Consider the following 14205-nt stretch of genomic DNA (forward strand, 5'->3'; position numbering starts at 1 on the left):
ATTAAGCATGATGTAGACCTACCTCTAACTAGAGACATCAAAACTTGTGAGCTAGGCATGTGTGAGGATGAGGTAAAGAACTTGTACACCCTAGAGGTGAAGTATGAGAGGCTGCCAAGGTTTTGTATGTACTGTGGTAGGATAGGCCACGTGCAGCGGGATTGTAAGCTGCCGGAAGACCTCCAAAAGATGAGGTTTACGGCAGCACTGCGCGGATCCCCACTGAAAAGGAAAAATGGCAGGGGAGGGTATGTTGCGCCGGATGCATGCAGTGCATGACGCTTCATCCACTTTGGGTCAGAGGGGTGTGGTGGAATCAGATCTGCTCCCCCGAAGCTCGTAATGAGAGAGTACGACGGAGTCCCGGAAGCTGTGATGGCGGATCCCCTGGTGCAAGCCGCGATTGCTGCAGTAAGTGCAATTAAACTGGGTGAAGGGCCTGCTGAGGCAGCCCTGCAGAACCTGAAGAAAGAGCATGCCGAAACTGGAACCTTGAGCCAAAATATGCCAGGCGTGACACAAATACCAGAGATGCAGATAAGGACGGTGCAAAACAGTGGTCATTCCACACCAGAATACCCTCCGGGTTTTGGTCCAACTGTCGCGCCTCCGGGTTTTGGCCCAGCTGCTAACACCGGCTCAGGTGCGTCTCCCTTGAGGGCGCCAGCGGTGTCGACAGAGAGCAAGAATGGAGTTCAGGCAAAGATACAGGGGATGAAGGTAGGAATGATGGCAGCGGAGGAGGGAGACATAACAACTGCAGGAAAGGCTATAGCCAACAAGAAGGAAAAAACTGAGGGTAAAGGAACTGCTAGCAGTGTGGATGTGGTGCAGGTATCAGTATTGGGAAAGAGAAGTGACCGAGGTGAAGAAGGGATAGCCCTCGAGAAGACAAGAGCGTCGGAAGATGGTACTGATCAGAGCAAGAAGGTAAAGGGTACAACAGGAAATGTTGGCATAAATGAGGTGGGAAAGATGGAGGGAAAGGAAGCAACTGGCCCTGGGGCTGCCAGTCCTCTGGTAGGTGCCGATGATGGCGCCTACCAGGAGCCATGACGGTGCTAAGCTGGAACTGTCGGGGCCTCAGGCAGCCCCGGACAGTTCAGGAGCTAGTATGCCTAGTGCATACCCATAAGCCCAAGATCGTCTTCATCACTGAAACTAGACAGTGCGAGAATAAAGTTAGAGGCATAAAATGGAGATTGGGATTAAAGCATTGCCTCACCCATGATGGTAAAGGCAAAGGGGCTGGAATAGCACTGTATTGGGATGATTCAATAAAAATAAAAGTTCTTTCGTATGGGCCGAGGTATTTTGATGTGATTGTCTCTGAACCCAACTGTCCTAAGTGGCGAGGGACCTTTGTATATGGTGAGTCAAGGGCACAAGATAGACACCTTATGTGGAATCTGCTAAAAAACATTGCTCCGCAATCGAGTGAGCCATGGCTAATGGTAGGCGATTTTAATGAGACCATGTGGCAACATGAACATCTTTCCTATGCACAAAGATCTGAGAGAAGAATGGAAAATTTCAGAGAGGTCTTAATGTACTGTGAGCTACATGATCTGGGATACAAAGGTCCCATCTGGACATATGACAACAAGCAACACGGAGACAAAAACATTCGAGCAAGGTTAGACAGAGCTGTTGCTTCCCAAGCTTGGTGTGAGCTGTTTGAAGAACACACCGGAACCCACATCTGCTCTACAAGGTCAGATCATTTCCCGGTTCTGGTTGAAATAGGTATGAATACTTGGCGCAAAAAACAAAATCGCACTTTCCACTATGAACAGATGTAGGAACGCCTACCATCTTTGCACGCAACAGTGGAGAAAGTATGGATGGAGAAGGGGAAGGCAAAGAATCTGGCTGATGTTTCAGGAAAGCTGCTGTCGATGAGAGGGTCTCTCACCCGCTGGAGTAAAAATAACTTTGGTTCAGTCCTTCGCAAAACAAAAAGGATCAGAGACAGGATAAGTAAACTTCTGGAGGAGCGTCAGTCGGAGGCTAGAGAGGCAAAACTAAAGAAACTATCAAGTGAGCTTGATGAACTGCTGTTGCGAGAAGAGATCATGTGGAAACAACGGTCAAGAATTCAGTGGCTTAGAGAGGGCGACAGGAATACGAAATATTTTCAGCGTAAGGCCACTTGGCGCCAGAAAAAGAATTCTATTCGGAAACTGAAAAGAGAGGACGGCAGCTGGGTGGAGAGAGAGGAGGAGTTACAGAAAATGGCCACTGAGTTCTTTAAGACTCTGTTTACGGCTGACAAAGGAGTTGATCCTAGTGCCCTTTTGAATCTGATTTCCCCTAAAATAACCACGGAGATGAACAACTCGTTGACCAAAGAATTCACTGACGAAGAAATAGCGAACGCCCTGTTCCAAATTGGCCCCCTAAAAGCACCAGGAGCGGACGGATTCCCTGCTAGATTCTACCAAAGAAACTGGTCCTTGGTCAAAGAAGATGTCACTACCGCAGTAAAAAAAAAAATTTGAGATAGGAATCATGCCGCCCGGGGTTAATGATACTGTCATATGCCTCATCCCGAAGGGCAAAGATCCCCAATACCTTAAGGATTTCCGGCCTATCAGCCTATGTAATGTTATTTACAAAGTGGTGTCAAAGTGCCTAGTGAACCGCCTCAGGCCTTTTTTTGGATGAGATTGCCTCTGAAACTCAAAGCACCTTTATACCAGGAAGGATGATCACGGACAACGCTATCATCGCGTTCGAATGTTTCCACAGGATAAATCACTCTAGAAGTAAATTCAATACCCATTGTGCCTACAAGCTTGATTTGGCAAAGGCGTATGATAGGGTTGATTGGTACTACTTGGAAGGAGCCCTTCAAAGACTTGGCTTTGATCGAATCTGGATAAAGTGGGTCATGGGCTGCGTCAAGTCGGTGTCCTATTCAGTGAAGTGGAATGGTCAACTGATGGAATATTTTACCCCCTCTAGAGGTCTCAGGCAGGGTGATCCTTTAAGCCCATACTTGTTTCTGCTGGTGGCTGATGGCCTGGTTAACATTTTGAACAGAGAGGTGGAAAATGGAAACATAACCCCGATCAAAATTGCTAGGGGAAGCCCGGGGATTTCTAACCTTCTATTCGCCGATGACAGCCTCCTCTTCTTCAAGGCAACCGAGCAGGAAGCAAGGGTGATTAAGAACGCTCTGGATCGATTCCAAGGATGTACAGCCCAACTTCTCAGCCCAGCAAAGTGTTCACTACTCTTTAGTGAGCTTTGTACACCTGAGGCACAGGGGAGCATAAAGAATGTGCTCGGGGTGACCTCTGTTTCCTTTGAAAGTAAATACTTGGGCCTCCCTATGCCCGAGGGAAGAATGAAGAATGGGTGCTTCCAACCGATCACGGAACGTCTCTCCAAAAGATGCTCAGACTGGAACGAAAAATTCATGTCCTTTGCGGCAAAAGAGGTCAATGTGAAATCAGTAGCACAAGCCCTGCCCACATACCCCATGGGAGTTTTTAAAATGTCAGTTGGGTTTTGTGACAAGTATGAAAAAATTATTAGGGATTTCTGGTGGGGAGACACGGAAAACCATAGGAAAGTACACTGGATGGCGTGGGATCAAATGACCAAACCAAAGAGAGAAGGTGGTTTGGGTTTCAGGGATATGCACTCGTTCAACCAAGCACTCCTTGCGAGGCAGGGATGGAGGTTGTTACAGAATCCAGACAGCCTGTGTGCTAGGGTTTTAAAGTCCAAATATTACCCAAATGGTGAGCTTTTAGACACAGTTTTTGCAGCTGACGCCTCACCGGCTTGGAGGGGGATTGAGTTTGGTTTAGAACTCCTGAAGGAAGGCATAGTGTGGAGGATTGGGGACGGAAGAAGTGTTCGGATCCAGCGAGACAATTGGATTCCGAGGAGAAGTGGTCTGAAGGCTGCCTCTTTTACACGTAACTGCAGGCTCAGATGGGTAAACCAGTTAATAAAAGCTGATACAAACGAATGGGATGTGGAACTGATCCGGCAAATCTGCCCCACATATGACGCAGACAAAATCTGCAAGATCAGACTTCCAACAAAAAAGATAAAGGATTGTATCGCTTGGAACCATGAAAATTCAGGAGTTTTCAGTGTCAGGAGTGCATACAAATTGGCAGAGGAAATCAAGAGCAGAAGCACACCTACTGCATCAAGCTCTTCATGTCAGGCCAACAACCGGAGCATATGGGACTTAGTATGGAAAGGTAAGATGCCAGAGAAAATTAAAATCCTCAATTGGAGGGTTGCCACAAACTCTCTAGCTACGACAAAGAACAAACAACGTAGGACGCTGGAGGTCCTAGCAACTTGTCCTATCTGCGGTCAGGGAGATGAAGATGAATACCACGCAGTTGTTAGCTGCACTAAGGCCCGGGCATTGAGGACGGAAATAAGAAATAGGTGGGAACTGCCAACTGAGAAAGGTTTTGCATACACTGGACCAAACTGGCTGCAGTGCTTGCTGGACACATGTAATGAAAAAACTAGAGACAGAATTCTACTACTCTTCTGGAGGGCGTGGTACTTACGTGAAGACTGCATACATGGTGAAGGGAAAGCTCTGGTTTTGGTGTCGGCAGATTTCCTTCAGAAGTACGAGATAGAAATCATGAAAGCGTCGGGGCCTGAACCAGACGCTGCGGGCAAAATCAGCCTTTTTCCTGCGGTGTCTGGCAAGGTAGCGAGCTCATCAAACGAGTCTCGGCCCTGGATCCCCCCGCCGGCAGGTAGTTGGAAGATTAACACGGATGCGTCTTTGGTGCGAGACAGCGACAAAACCGGCCTGGGAATGATCGCTAGAGATTGCAAAGGTATTGTTGCGGTGTCGGTCTGTAAAAGAATCAACCTTAGTGCAGGTGTTGAGGAAGCAGAGGCCGAAGCGGTGTTGATGGGACTAGCGGAACTGAGTACCGTCTACTGCGGGCATGTTGTTGTGGAATCTGACTGTCTGAACCTGATAAATCGTCTGAAGAAGAACCTCACAGAAAGATCCCATTTGTTCCACATCATAACTGACATTAAAGCCCAAACCGGGATCTTCCAGTCTGTCACCTGGTCGGCAGTCCGTAGAAATCAAAACAAGATGGCCCATGAGCTGGCAGGATTAGCAAGAAGAGAAGGGGAATGTAGGATTCTCGCAGGTGTCCCTGATGAGCTAACAGATCTCTTATTAAGTGATTGTAAACCTCCTGTAAGCTCTGTTTAAGCCATTTTGGCTGATCTCAAAAAAAGAAAAAAAAGAAATCTCAAGTTCAAATGTTCTTTTATTTGGGAGAAACGAAAAGAGAAGTTTGCTTGCATGAACTTTAATGCAACCCCCCCCCCCCCCCCCCATTTTGACATGTTTTCCCCTCTTTTTTTCTTTTCCTTCAAAAGAGTATGGATGCATTATGTTGGGTTTATGTGTGGAAAGTATGTTTTGCATCCCTCCCGTCTCAACGATGCAAACATGTGGAGGATTCCATGCGTCTTCAGTACTGTCAATATGACCAATCTACATCTTTCCACCAATTAGAACTGCATATAAGACAAAAAAGAAATCAAGTTCCAAAGTCTATCAGCATCTATGGTCGGCTCTTTTTCAAGATAGAGAGAGCTAGTACATTAACAAAAGAGCAGTGCTACAGAGACAGACATCTTAGGGGCCATTTATGCACAACACGTGATCAATGCCATCCATCACTTTGCCTCCATGCATGGGTTAGTGCCATTGATCACAACTTCGTTCATAAATCGTCCGTCAAGGTGTCGTGTGCACAGTGATTTCGTTAGCAAAACAAGGGAAAACAATCTAACTAGGATACCTTTAACGTCATAGTATTACATAAGTGGTACTAGTTCATGTGATTATTTGGGTCTTTGTTGCCGTCAGGGAGGATCTTGGCTTCATTGTTGTTACTTGTCACGCCATCTTCTTTCTTTTTGGGTTCCCAGAAGTGTTCCATATATAAATAACTTATAAATAAGTATGAAATCGTGAAGTCACTGAGTCTGGCGTCAAACCCATAACTGTGCCTGCAAGTGATGACAATAATAAGCTCCTACAAAGATAAACATGAAAGAAAACGATAAAACAAATGTTTGAGACTGACTATATATACCAATAAGAGTCATGAGGCCTAGGCTAGTTTGGCAGCAAAGTTTTTAGAAAACTATGGTAATTGGAAACCACGGTATTCCCATGGGTGGGCGAGAAACACTACAGTTTCTTAAAATCAATGTTTTTTTGGTTTTACATGTGTTTAGATGGTGCTATTTTATCAAAGTTTTGATCCAAGAGTAATTAGCGGCTGTTAACGGCGGCCGGCGGCATGCAGCTGCCATGCACACGTTCGCTCGATCTATAGATGCTAGGATCCGTAGAATATGTCTATCCCTTGATGAGCTTGATTCACTCATGGTGAAGAGAAGAGATGGAGACTAACACGTGGTAAACAAATCTAACTGAATCGGTCCAGGAGATATAATACATGTCGTTTAGCATATACTAACAGAAAGAGGAAAAAGGATCGCAGCTGGATATTGTTATCTCGAGTAGACGGCAATGTCAACTGCGATCGCCCCGATCTTTTCTCTCCGCTCTGTCTAGAAAAAAGAGGTCATGGCCTTTTTTCCAGATACTCCAAAAAGACCATAGTTTTGGGGATACCATGGTTTACAAAACTTTAGTTTTTGCTGAAGCCAAACGCATCAAAGTATTCAAAACCATGGTTTTTTCAGAAACCGCGGTATTGCCAGAAAACATTAAAAAAATACTTTGCTGCCGACATAACAGGAGCAGAGAGAAGAGAGCGCGCGGGTGGATTTCCGCTTCCGTTTCGAAATCGAAACCGCTCGGCGCACGATATTGATGCACGGTTTTCGCACGACCGATCGCTACAGGGAGAGGCAACGGGCCGGGCCGGGCCGGGCCGGGGCTATATACACTGGAGCCCTCCTCCTAATCGATGAACACGTACGCGTACGATAGGCTAGACAAAGCAATCCTGACCCCCCTCGAAGAAGCAGAGTCGGCGAGATTATCCATCGATGGCGGCACTCCGGCACGCGGGGAGGAGGCTCTGCGAGCGGGCGCTCCAGCGAGGTGGACCCCAGGTGATTCCGTCTGGCCGCCGGTCCATGTTCATCTCCATCGGTGGCAAGGTACGCGCTCTCCTCTCTCGTAGCCTTCAATCCCTCTGCCCCCCACCTCCCTACAAGATCCGGCGGCCTACGGCAGCAATTTGGTCCTCCAGATGCTGCGCAAATCTTAAATTTTTTTTCCTCTTAGCTGAGCCGAAAAGAGTTCGAGAAATCTTGGATCTTTCGCCTAATTGGGATTGAAAAAAAGAAGAAGAATTGTGCAGTCGGCAAGTAGCAACGCCTAGTGCGTGTTTGTATGGGGATTGTTTTTATATTTTTGTGGGAGGCAGCAGTAAAATTTTCAACAATCCTATCGGCTCTGCAAACAGTCCAACAGGAGCACCTAAAACCATCGGAAACTAACTCCTGGCGATATTGTCAATACGCTCCTCCACAATGCACTCAACAAGTTCAGGTTTTCTGCTTCTCTCTGTTTCCAAAGACTCGGCATTACGTTGCTTGCTTCCACACAAGTTCGACGCAACCAGGCTTTTCTTGGCTTTTCCTTATCCACCGGTGTTCCAACGAGTCTTGCTGTCTGGGCACCTGAGCGATGATTAAACCATGTCTACCTAGCGGCTACACAGTGCACGAGTATGTGACCCACCATCTCGTTGTCATGGAGGCAGACATAACATGCCGAGGTGTGAAGTTGCAATCCATCCCGTACTCGGCGATCCGAGGACTGAAGTCTGTACTTGAAAGCCAACCAAGCAGATAAACCTCGAGCAGTGTCAATGTTTCCCCTCCGTCTATGATTGCTGAAAGCCTCATGAACTGTGTGATTATTAATGCCTTGATATGGTTGTCATTGTATAATCACACACTGTGATGATGGGCTGCTTCATTTTTCTGAATGCCCATTAATATTTGTTCTTGCATATGGCAGCCTAAACCTACGACTGCGGCGGCTCAGGAGGAGCTGAAAATGCAGTTCCAGAAAAAGAAAGAAGAGTTGTTCGATGTGCTGGTGGAGTTGTCAAGGACACGCACGTACCCAAATCTCTCCTGGGAGGCTCTCCAGGTTAATCAGCTCGCCACTCGACTTGTTGGCAAGGTGGAGCCTAGGCCTGGTGACTACTACTGGTATAGTGTCTGTCTCAAACATTCGGTTTATCTTTTTCTTTTGTTTTGTTTATACTAGATAATTGCTCGGTTGGACGAAGCGTTCTAAGAAAAGGAACCTTACATTTTTTTAACTACTCCCTTCGTCCCATAATATAAGAGTATTTTGATATTTATTAAGAGTTTGTCTCTGGTCATCACTTGCAGGCGCAGTTATCGACTACAAGGCAGACTCAGCACCTTCTTGGTTTCGTACTTGTTTCTGCATTTTGTATATATGGAACACTTCTGGATACCCAAGAAGCAGAGAGAAGATGGCGCCACAAGCAACAACGGTGAAGCCAAGATCCTCCCCGACAGCGACGAGAACCAAATAAGGACATGAACTAGCACCATTTAAGTTAAAATAGTACTAAGACGTCTTGGCTAAATGTATCCTAGTCATTAGATTGTTTCCGTTGTTTGCTATAAGGTACTTGTTCTCGACCGAACCGGCCTGGGTTAGATGCTGAAAAATTCTGCAATTCTAGTTCTGTTTTTCATCTTCTGAAGTTGTAGTTTTCAAAAAAATAAAAAATCTTCTTAAGTTGTAAATTTGTGGAACGCGTGTGCCAGGCGCCGGTCGACCGGCGCAATCGCTAGGCCGGTCGCCGCTTAACCGTTGGATTAAGCCAGACTGCGCCGTTGGATGTCTTTCCTCTAAATCATCTCCTTCCTCTCGCTTTAGTCAACGTACACAGAAATCCCATCCTTCCACTTCTCCGCGAGTGTCTCTGCCCTCGGCCCCCACGCGTGTGCCCTCCGGCGAGGGGCGGCAGCACCCCGTCCCCTTGCGTCACCACTTGTCGCAGCACCAGCGTCGTAGCCCCTGCCACCCGTCTGCTGAAGCTCGCGTTCGCCGCACGTCGCGTCCGGCGGTTCATCGACCAGCCCCGATTGTAGCAATTACCATGCCGGTTCCAGCAAAAAGGTTCGGCTCAGGTGCAGGGGTCACCGCATCTATTATGGTGCAGGCCCAATCAGTGCTTGCCACATATGCTTGTAGGCCCAGGCTATTAATTGTTAATTCTTTTAATCCTTCTCTAGTCCCGTTCGTTTCGGACGCTCCATTCTTTCTTCAATTTCACGATGAACTTCGCCGGATTCACACAGCACACAACAGCATATGCTCGATCGTCACCTTCCTTAACATGTCATCACCTCAACCTTTCAGACTAAAACGTGATGTATTTTTTTATGGACATGTGCTCAGAGCATGCAGGCACTCCTAAATGCCATCGACTTGAGTACACACTCCTCGATGCCATTGATCAAATGAGATCTATAACGTTGTTTTCTCTTCATGCTCGTGCCCAACTCCGACCGACCAGTACTTTTGAGCATCCGATGGAAAGATTCTTCAGCAAGTTAGCAAGCATGGCGAACGGTCCTCGAGCAGGCACTCACCGTGGGCCGATGGAGATTAGCTGTTGAATGGACAAGCAGAGATAAGGATTTGCAAGTTTGCAATAGCAGCAGTGAAGAGATAATAATCGACGAGGAAATTGGAGAGAGAATGGAGATTCCGAAACGAAAGGGATTAGAGAAGGATTAAGAGAATTAATAATGAATTGCCTGGGCCTACAAGCATACGTGGGACACACTGATTGGGCCTGCGCCATAATAGGTGCGGTGACCCCTGCACCTGAGCCAAACTGGCTGGCCGGTTGCAGCACAGATCGCCGCCCGGCGGGTCCAGCACGGGCGCCTGCCGGTTGCAACTTCTCCGCCCGTCGGTTCCAGCACGGCCGCGGAGCGCAAGATGCTGCAGCAGAGCCCCTTCGCCAACGACGACCACAGCTCAGGTCACAGCTGGATGGCCGGCTCGTGAGCTCGTCCATCAGCGACTGCGAAGGCCCGCTGGATGCGTTCGATGGCCGGCTCGTGAGCTCGTCCATCGGCGACCGCGAAGGCCCGCTGGATGCGTTCGATGGCCGGAGTTGCCTGCAGCAGGATACCGAGAGCAAAGCAAAAACAGCGGGGGTAGTGCCTGCAGTGGCGTTAGTTGCCTGCGGCGGCGGCCTCGCCGTCATCGGGGTGCTGAGAGCAACAGCGGTGGTGCTTGCCTGCAGCGGCGGCTGGGCCTGCGCTGGGAAGAAAGGGGATCAGAGAGAAGAAAGAATTGTGTTGGCTGAAGAGAACTGCTAGACGTAGGACGAATTTATACGATTTTTCCTACGACAGTCCTCAGCAGCCGTTTGATCAACTGGCCGGACGAGTGAGATCAAGTCGTATAAAGTCGTACGCACAATTCATCGTACGCATAGCAATTTCGTTGGCTGAATGGATGGATAGAAACCGGATCCTTAACATCCTCAAGGATGTCACGGTACAGTAACCCTGACATCCCTTCTTCACATCCATATGGTTAAGTCTAAAATAATTATATTTAATTTGCAAATTACAAATGTATTGTATACATTTATAAAAATTACATACAAACAAAATTATGATGCAACAAAATTATTTTTTAATTTATTTTTGTACATGCTACTGTAAATCCATACAGTAGTTGATACAGTAACCCTGACATCTTTTCTTTGTTTTATACACGCATTTCACTGTAGCTTTATGACATCCCTTGAATGTTAGAGGATCCGCTTTCGATGGATAAGGCAGTGCTTAAGCGGCTCACGAGACCCTTCAGCCACACGTCAGCGCGTGAGAGATAGCGGCCGTGCCTAGTTTGCTGTGGTCGTAGGATCTAACTAGATCCAATGGCTCGTGCGCGACCGGCCAAAGTCTTAGCCGGTCGGCCGGCTCGTGACGTTTCGCTTTCTGGAAAGATGTAAATTGATCATGTTGACGGTCCTGCATCCCAACCTAAAACAATTACACTCTCTAGCAGCAGATCATGGACCACGTTGATGGCCAATTAGTAGAATCCAGTCTCTGCATGAAAATTGGTGACACGAGGAAAGGTGGAAATTTTGATCCTTAAATCGTCTGCATATGTTCAAACTGTGCGTAAACTGAAGACAAAGTGGGGATGCTGGCGTGTGGAACACTGCCACGCCGCTTCTGAATGCATGGTCCACCCAAAATTCACCTTCCTCGCCCGTGTGCGTTTTCATCCGGTGCTAGCTGCCCGTATTTATGCCGTTGTAGAGTAGCCGCTCCGCAATCACGCCACCCAGGGCGGACGGGACCTCTCACAGTCTCATTGACGTTGGCGTCGTGCCGGCTGAGAGAACCGCTCGCGCCGCGTCTCCAGTGTCCATGCTTGTTCAATGCTGAAGCGACATTTGTTGTATGACATGGCATGGATATCTACCACACCCGCTCAGTGTCCATCGGTCCATATGGTGCCATTAAGTAGGCTCGTCGGCCGAGGAGCCAACTCCAACGCCGCGTATTGACACACCCAGACGCTTGGCCTCACTGGAATCCGCAACAACACATTCTCCTCCTTTGCTCTACAACCGCCATGACCTCGAGCGGGAACGCTCTATGTGATAGTCTACCGTCGGAGATGAAGCACGAGGTGGCCGACCTTGCAGCCATCTGGCAGTCCCGCAATGCCAGATGGATCAAGCATGGCATGCCAGCCAGCTCGCTCGAGATCTCCGACGACTACACGACACCGGACCCCACGCCGGTGCATGCCGGCCTGACCATGGAGTAGGCGTAGGCGCACCACGACTCCGCAATGGCGGAGGAGGAGCAACCTGCGTCGGCTCCTATGTCGGTGTTCCGGTAGCGCACGAGGAGCAGAGGTACAACCCGTTTCTCCTCGAGCGGCACCGACTGGCGGAGGGCCAAATCTATGGCAAGTGAAGCCAATGGCGGCGGCGAACCTGAACTTCATTGCGGAGCAGCGCACACACCGCTCGCAACGAAGTTCCGGCGTAGCCGGACGCGGACGCGTCTGCCAGCTACGCGTCCTACACGCCGCCCTCCATGTCCGTCATCGACCTCATGTCCACCGGCGCCGGCGACAGATAGGTCGCGGACTCCTCCGAGGATGAGTAGGTCATGAGAGGCGGCGGGGCGTTGTGTCGCAAGTGGGTCGATCCATCTCCCATGTTCTACTCTTCCTCGCTGGAGACCTTCACTTTATCGATCTTGAACCCCGCCCCGTGCATGAAGACGACAGATGGAGAACGTGGTTGCCGATGAGGAATACAAAGGAAGTGGACGACAGCCGCCGTCGTAGGATAGGTTTAGGGTCGGAACACTTTTTTTAAATGTTCGAAATGTAATAAAAATCCGTCGTGTTTGCATGAATCTTGTCCGATATATAAAAAATCCGCCGTGTTTGCATGAATTTCGTCCGATTAGTTGAAAGGACGCCGATAACTGCCACACGTGTGGGCGTTAAGGAATCTGCCCACACGTTCTGTGTGGTGCCTAAGAGGACCAGCCCACACGTCTGTGTGTGGGCAAAACAATTAGCGCCCACACGCCTCTTTTTTCCCCTCCCGGTCCCTATTACACGTGCGCGTGTGGGCGAAATAGATAACGCCCACACGCCCGGTACGCCAGGCCTCGTACCTCGTGGTCCCGCATGCCCCACGTGACACTTTACCGCGTGCCCCGCAGTTGCCATGGGCCGGACCCTCGTCCATGTTCGTTTAAGTGCAGTTGCCATGTCGCTGAACTACGGTTGCCATGTCGGACAACTACAGTTGCCATGTTTGCTCAACTGCAGTTGCCATCTCAGGTCAAAGTTCCAGATTGCCATTTTTTGGACAACTACAACTGTTGCCATGTGTGGTCTGGTCTACTGCAGTTGCCATGATTTCAAAACTTTAGGAGTTGCCACCTACTAACACTAGAAGAACGCCCGTGCGTTGCAACGGGGCCACATTAACTTTAAAAGTTCAATATCAATTATGTTAATATTACATTTAATATTCTCATACATATTAAGTGACATTGACAACTTTTTTACAATCAAATTCTCACACACACCCTCTCCCTCCCTCTTCCTCACTCTCTCTCCCCTCTCCCTCACTTGGGAGGTGGGACGAAAATAAACCCGGAACGGAGACTACCAACTGAGACATTAGGAGTAGAGATCATTTAGTTGATAAGAATAAATAGAAAACAGTATTAAAAAGGAGAAACAGATTAGAATACATTGAAAAACCAAAAAGGACGATGTAAAAGGGGATTCGCCCTGCTCCCCGGGCCTTGCCACCAAACCGGCTCAGTGGTCCAGTCCCCGCGCGGTCGTCTTCTCCTGTTCCCCGAGCCGCGTCGCTACAGAGCCGGGCTCCTGCCCGACCACCTCGCTGGCATCGAAGGGGAATGGATAAGGGTGACGCCCTTCCTTCCCTGCCCCCATGGCCTCACTCCTCCTCGACGCCCCCTCCCAAATCCACTTCTCCTCCTCGCTCGCTCGATCCCGTCGATCTGGACGAAGTCAGACGCCACGGCCACCATGACCGACCCCGTCCACATGGCCACTGCCCTCCCTGCGGGCTAGGAGCTTGTCGAGGAGCTCCGAACGCCTTCGCTACTTCGTCTGTGCCAATGAGATCAAGTCCAGCACCCCCGCATCGACGTCGCTGCCGTCTTCCTCAACCTTGGGCCACCGCGACATTGTCGTTCGATCCGCGCCGCCCCAAGCTCCCATGTCTTCCCCTAGGGCGCCATTGACACCGCCATGATCTCCTCTTGCCTTTCCCCTGTTTCCCCCCTCGTTAGGTATTTCGTAGTGGCCGAGAACCGCCGTCCGCCATGGCCATTGCAGGGGTAGCCACCGAGCTCCTCGGATTGACCCCGTGGCACATGCCCGCTCCTATGCACGCCCATGCCCGAGCCTGCCGCTCTTCTTCCGCGCCCGCGGGGCCACTCCCTCTCCATGCCCACGCCCGTGCTACACCGCGTCGGTCGCGCCCGCCGCTGCCGTCGTGCTCGCCGCAGCCACCGCACCACTGTGCCCCGCGCGACACACACCCTGGCCGCGCGCCACACTCTCGCTGGCTGCGCTCGCCCCGTCTGCTGCTGCCT

At 49.5% G+C, this 14205-nt stretch overlaps 1 protein-coding gene across 1 annotated transcript; it reads left to right on the plus strand.

The window, feature by feature from the left end:
• Positions 1 to 6962: 6962 nt before the first annotated feature.
• LOC123176222 (uncharacterized) lies at positions 6963 to 8732 on the plus strand. The gene is made up of 3 exons (XM_044590532.1): positions 6963 to 7164; positions 8033 to 8229; positions 8416 to 8732. The coding sequence occupies exons 1-3, from the start codon at positions 7051 to 7053 to the stop codon at positions 8591 to 8593; spliced, it is 489 nt and encodes a 162-aa protein (XP_044446467.1). The 5' UTR covers positions 6963 to 7050; the 3' UTR covers positions 8594 to 8732.
• Positions 8733 to 14205: the final 5473 nt, after the last annotated feature.

The sequence above is a fragment of the Triticum aestivum genome, chromosome 1D (genome assembly GCF_018294505.1).
Source record: "Triticum aestivum cultivar Chinese Spring chromosome 1D, IWGSC CS RefSeq v2.1, whole genome shotgun sequence".
Taxonomy (NCBI): Eukaryota; Viridiplantae; Streptophyta; class Magnoliopsida; order Poales; family Poaceae; genus Triticum; species Triticum aestivum.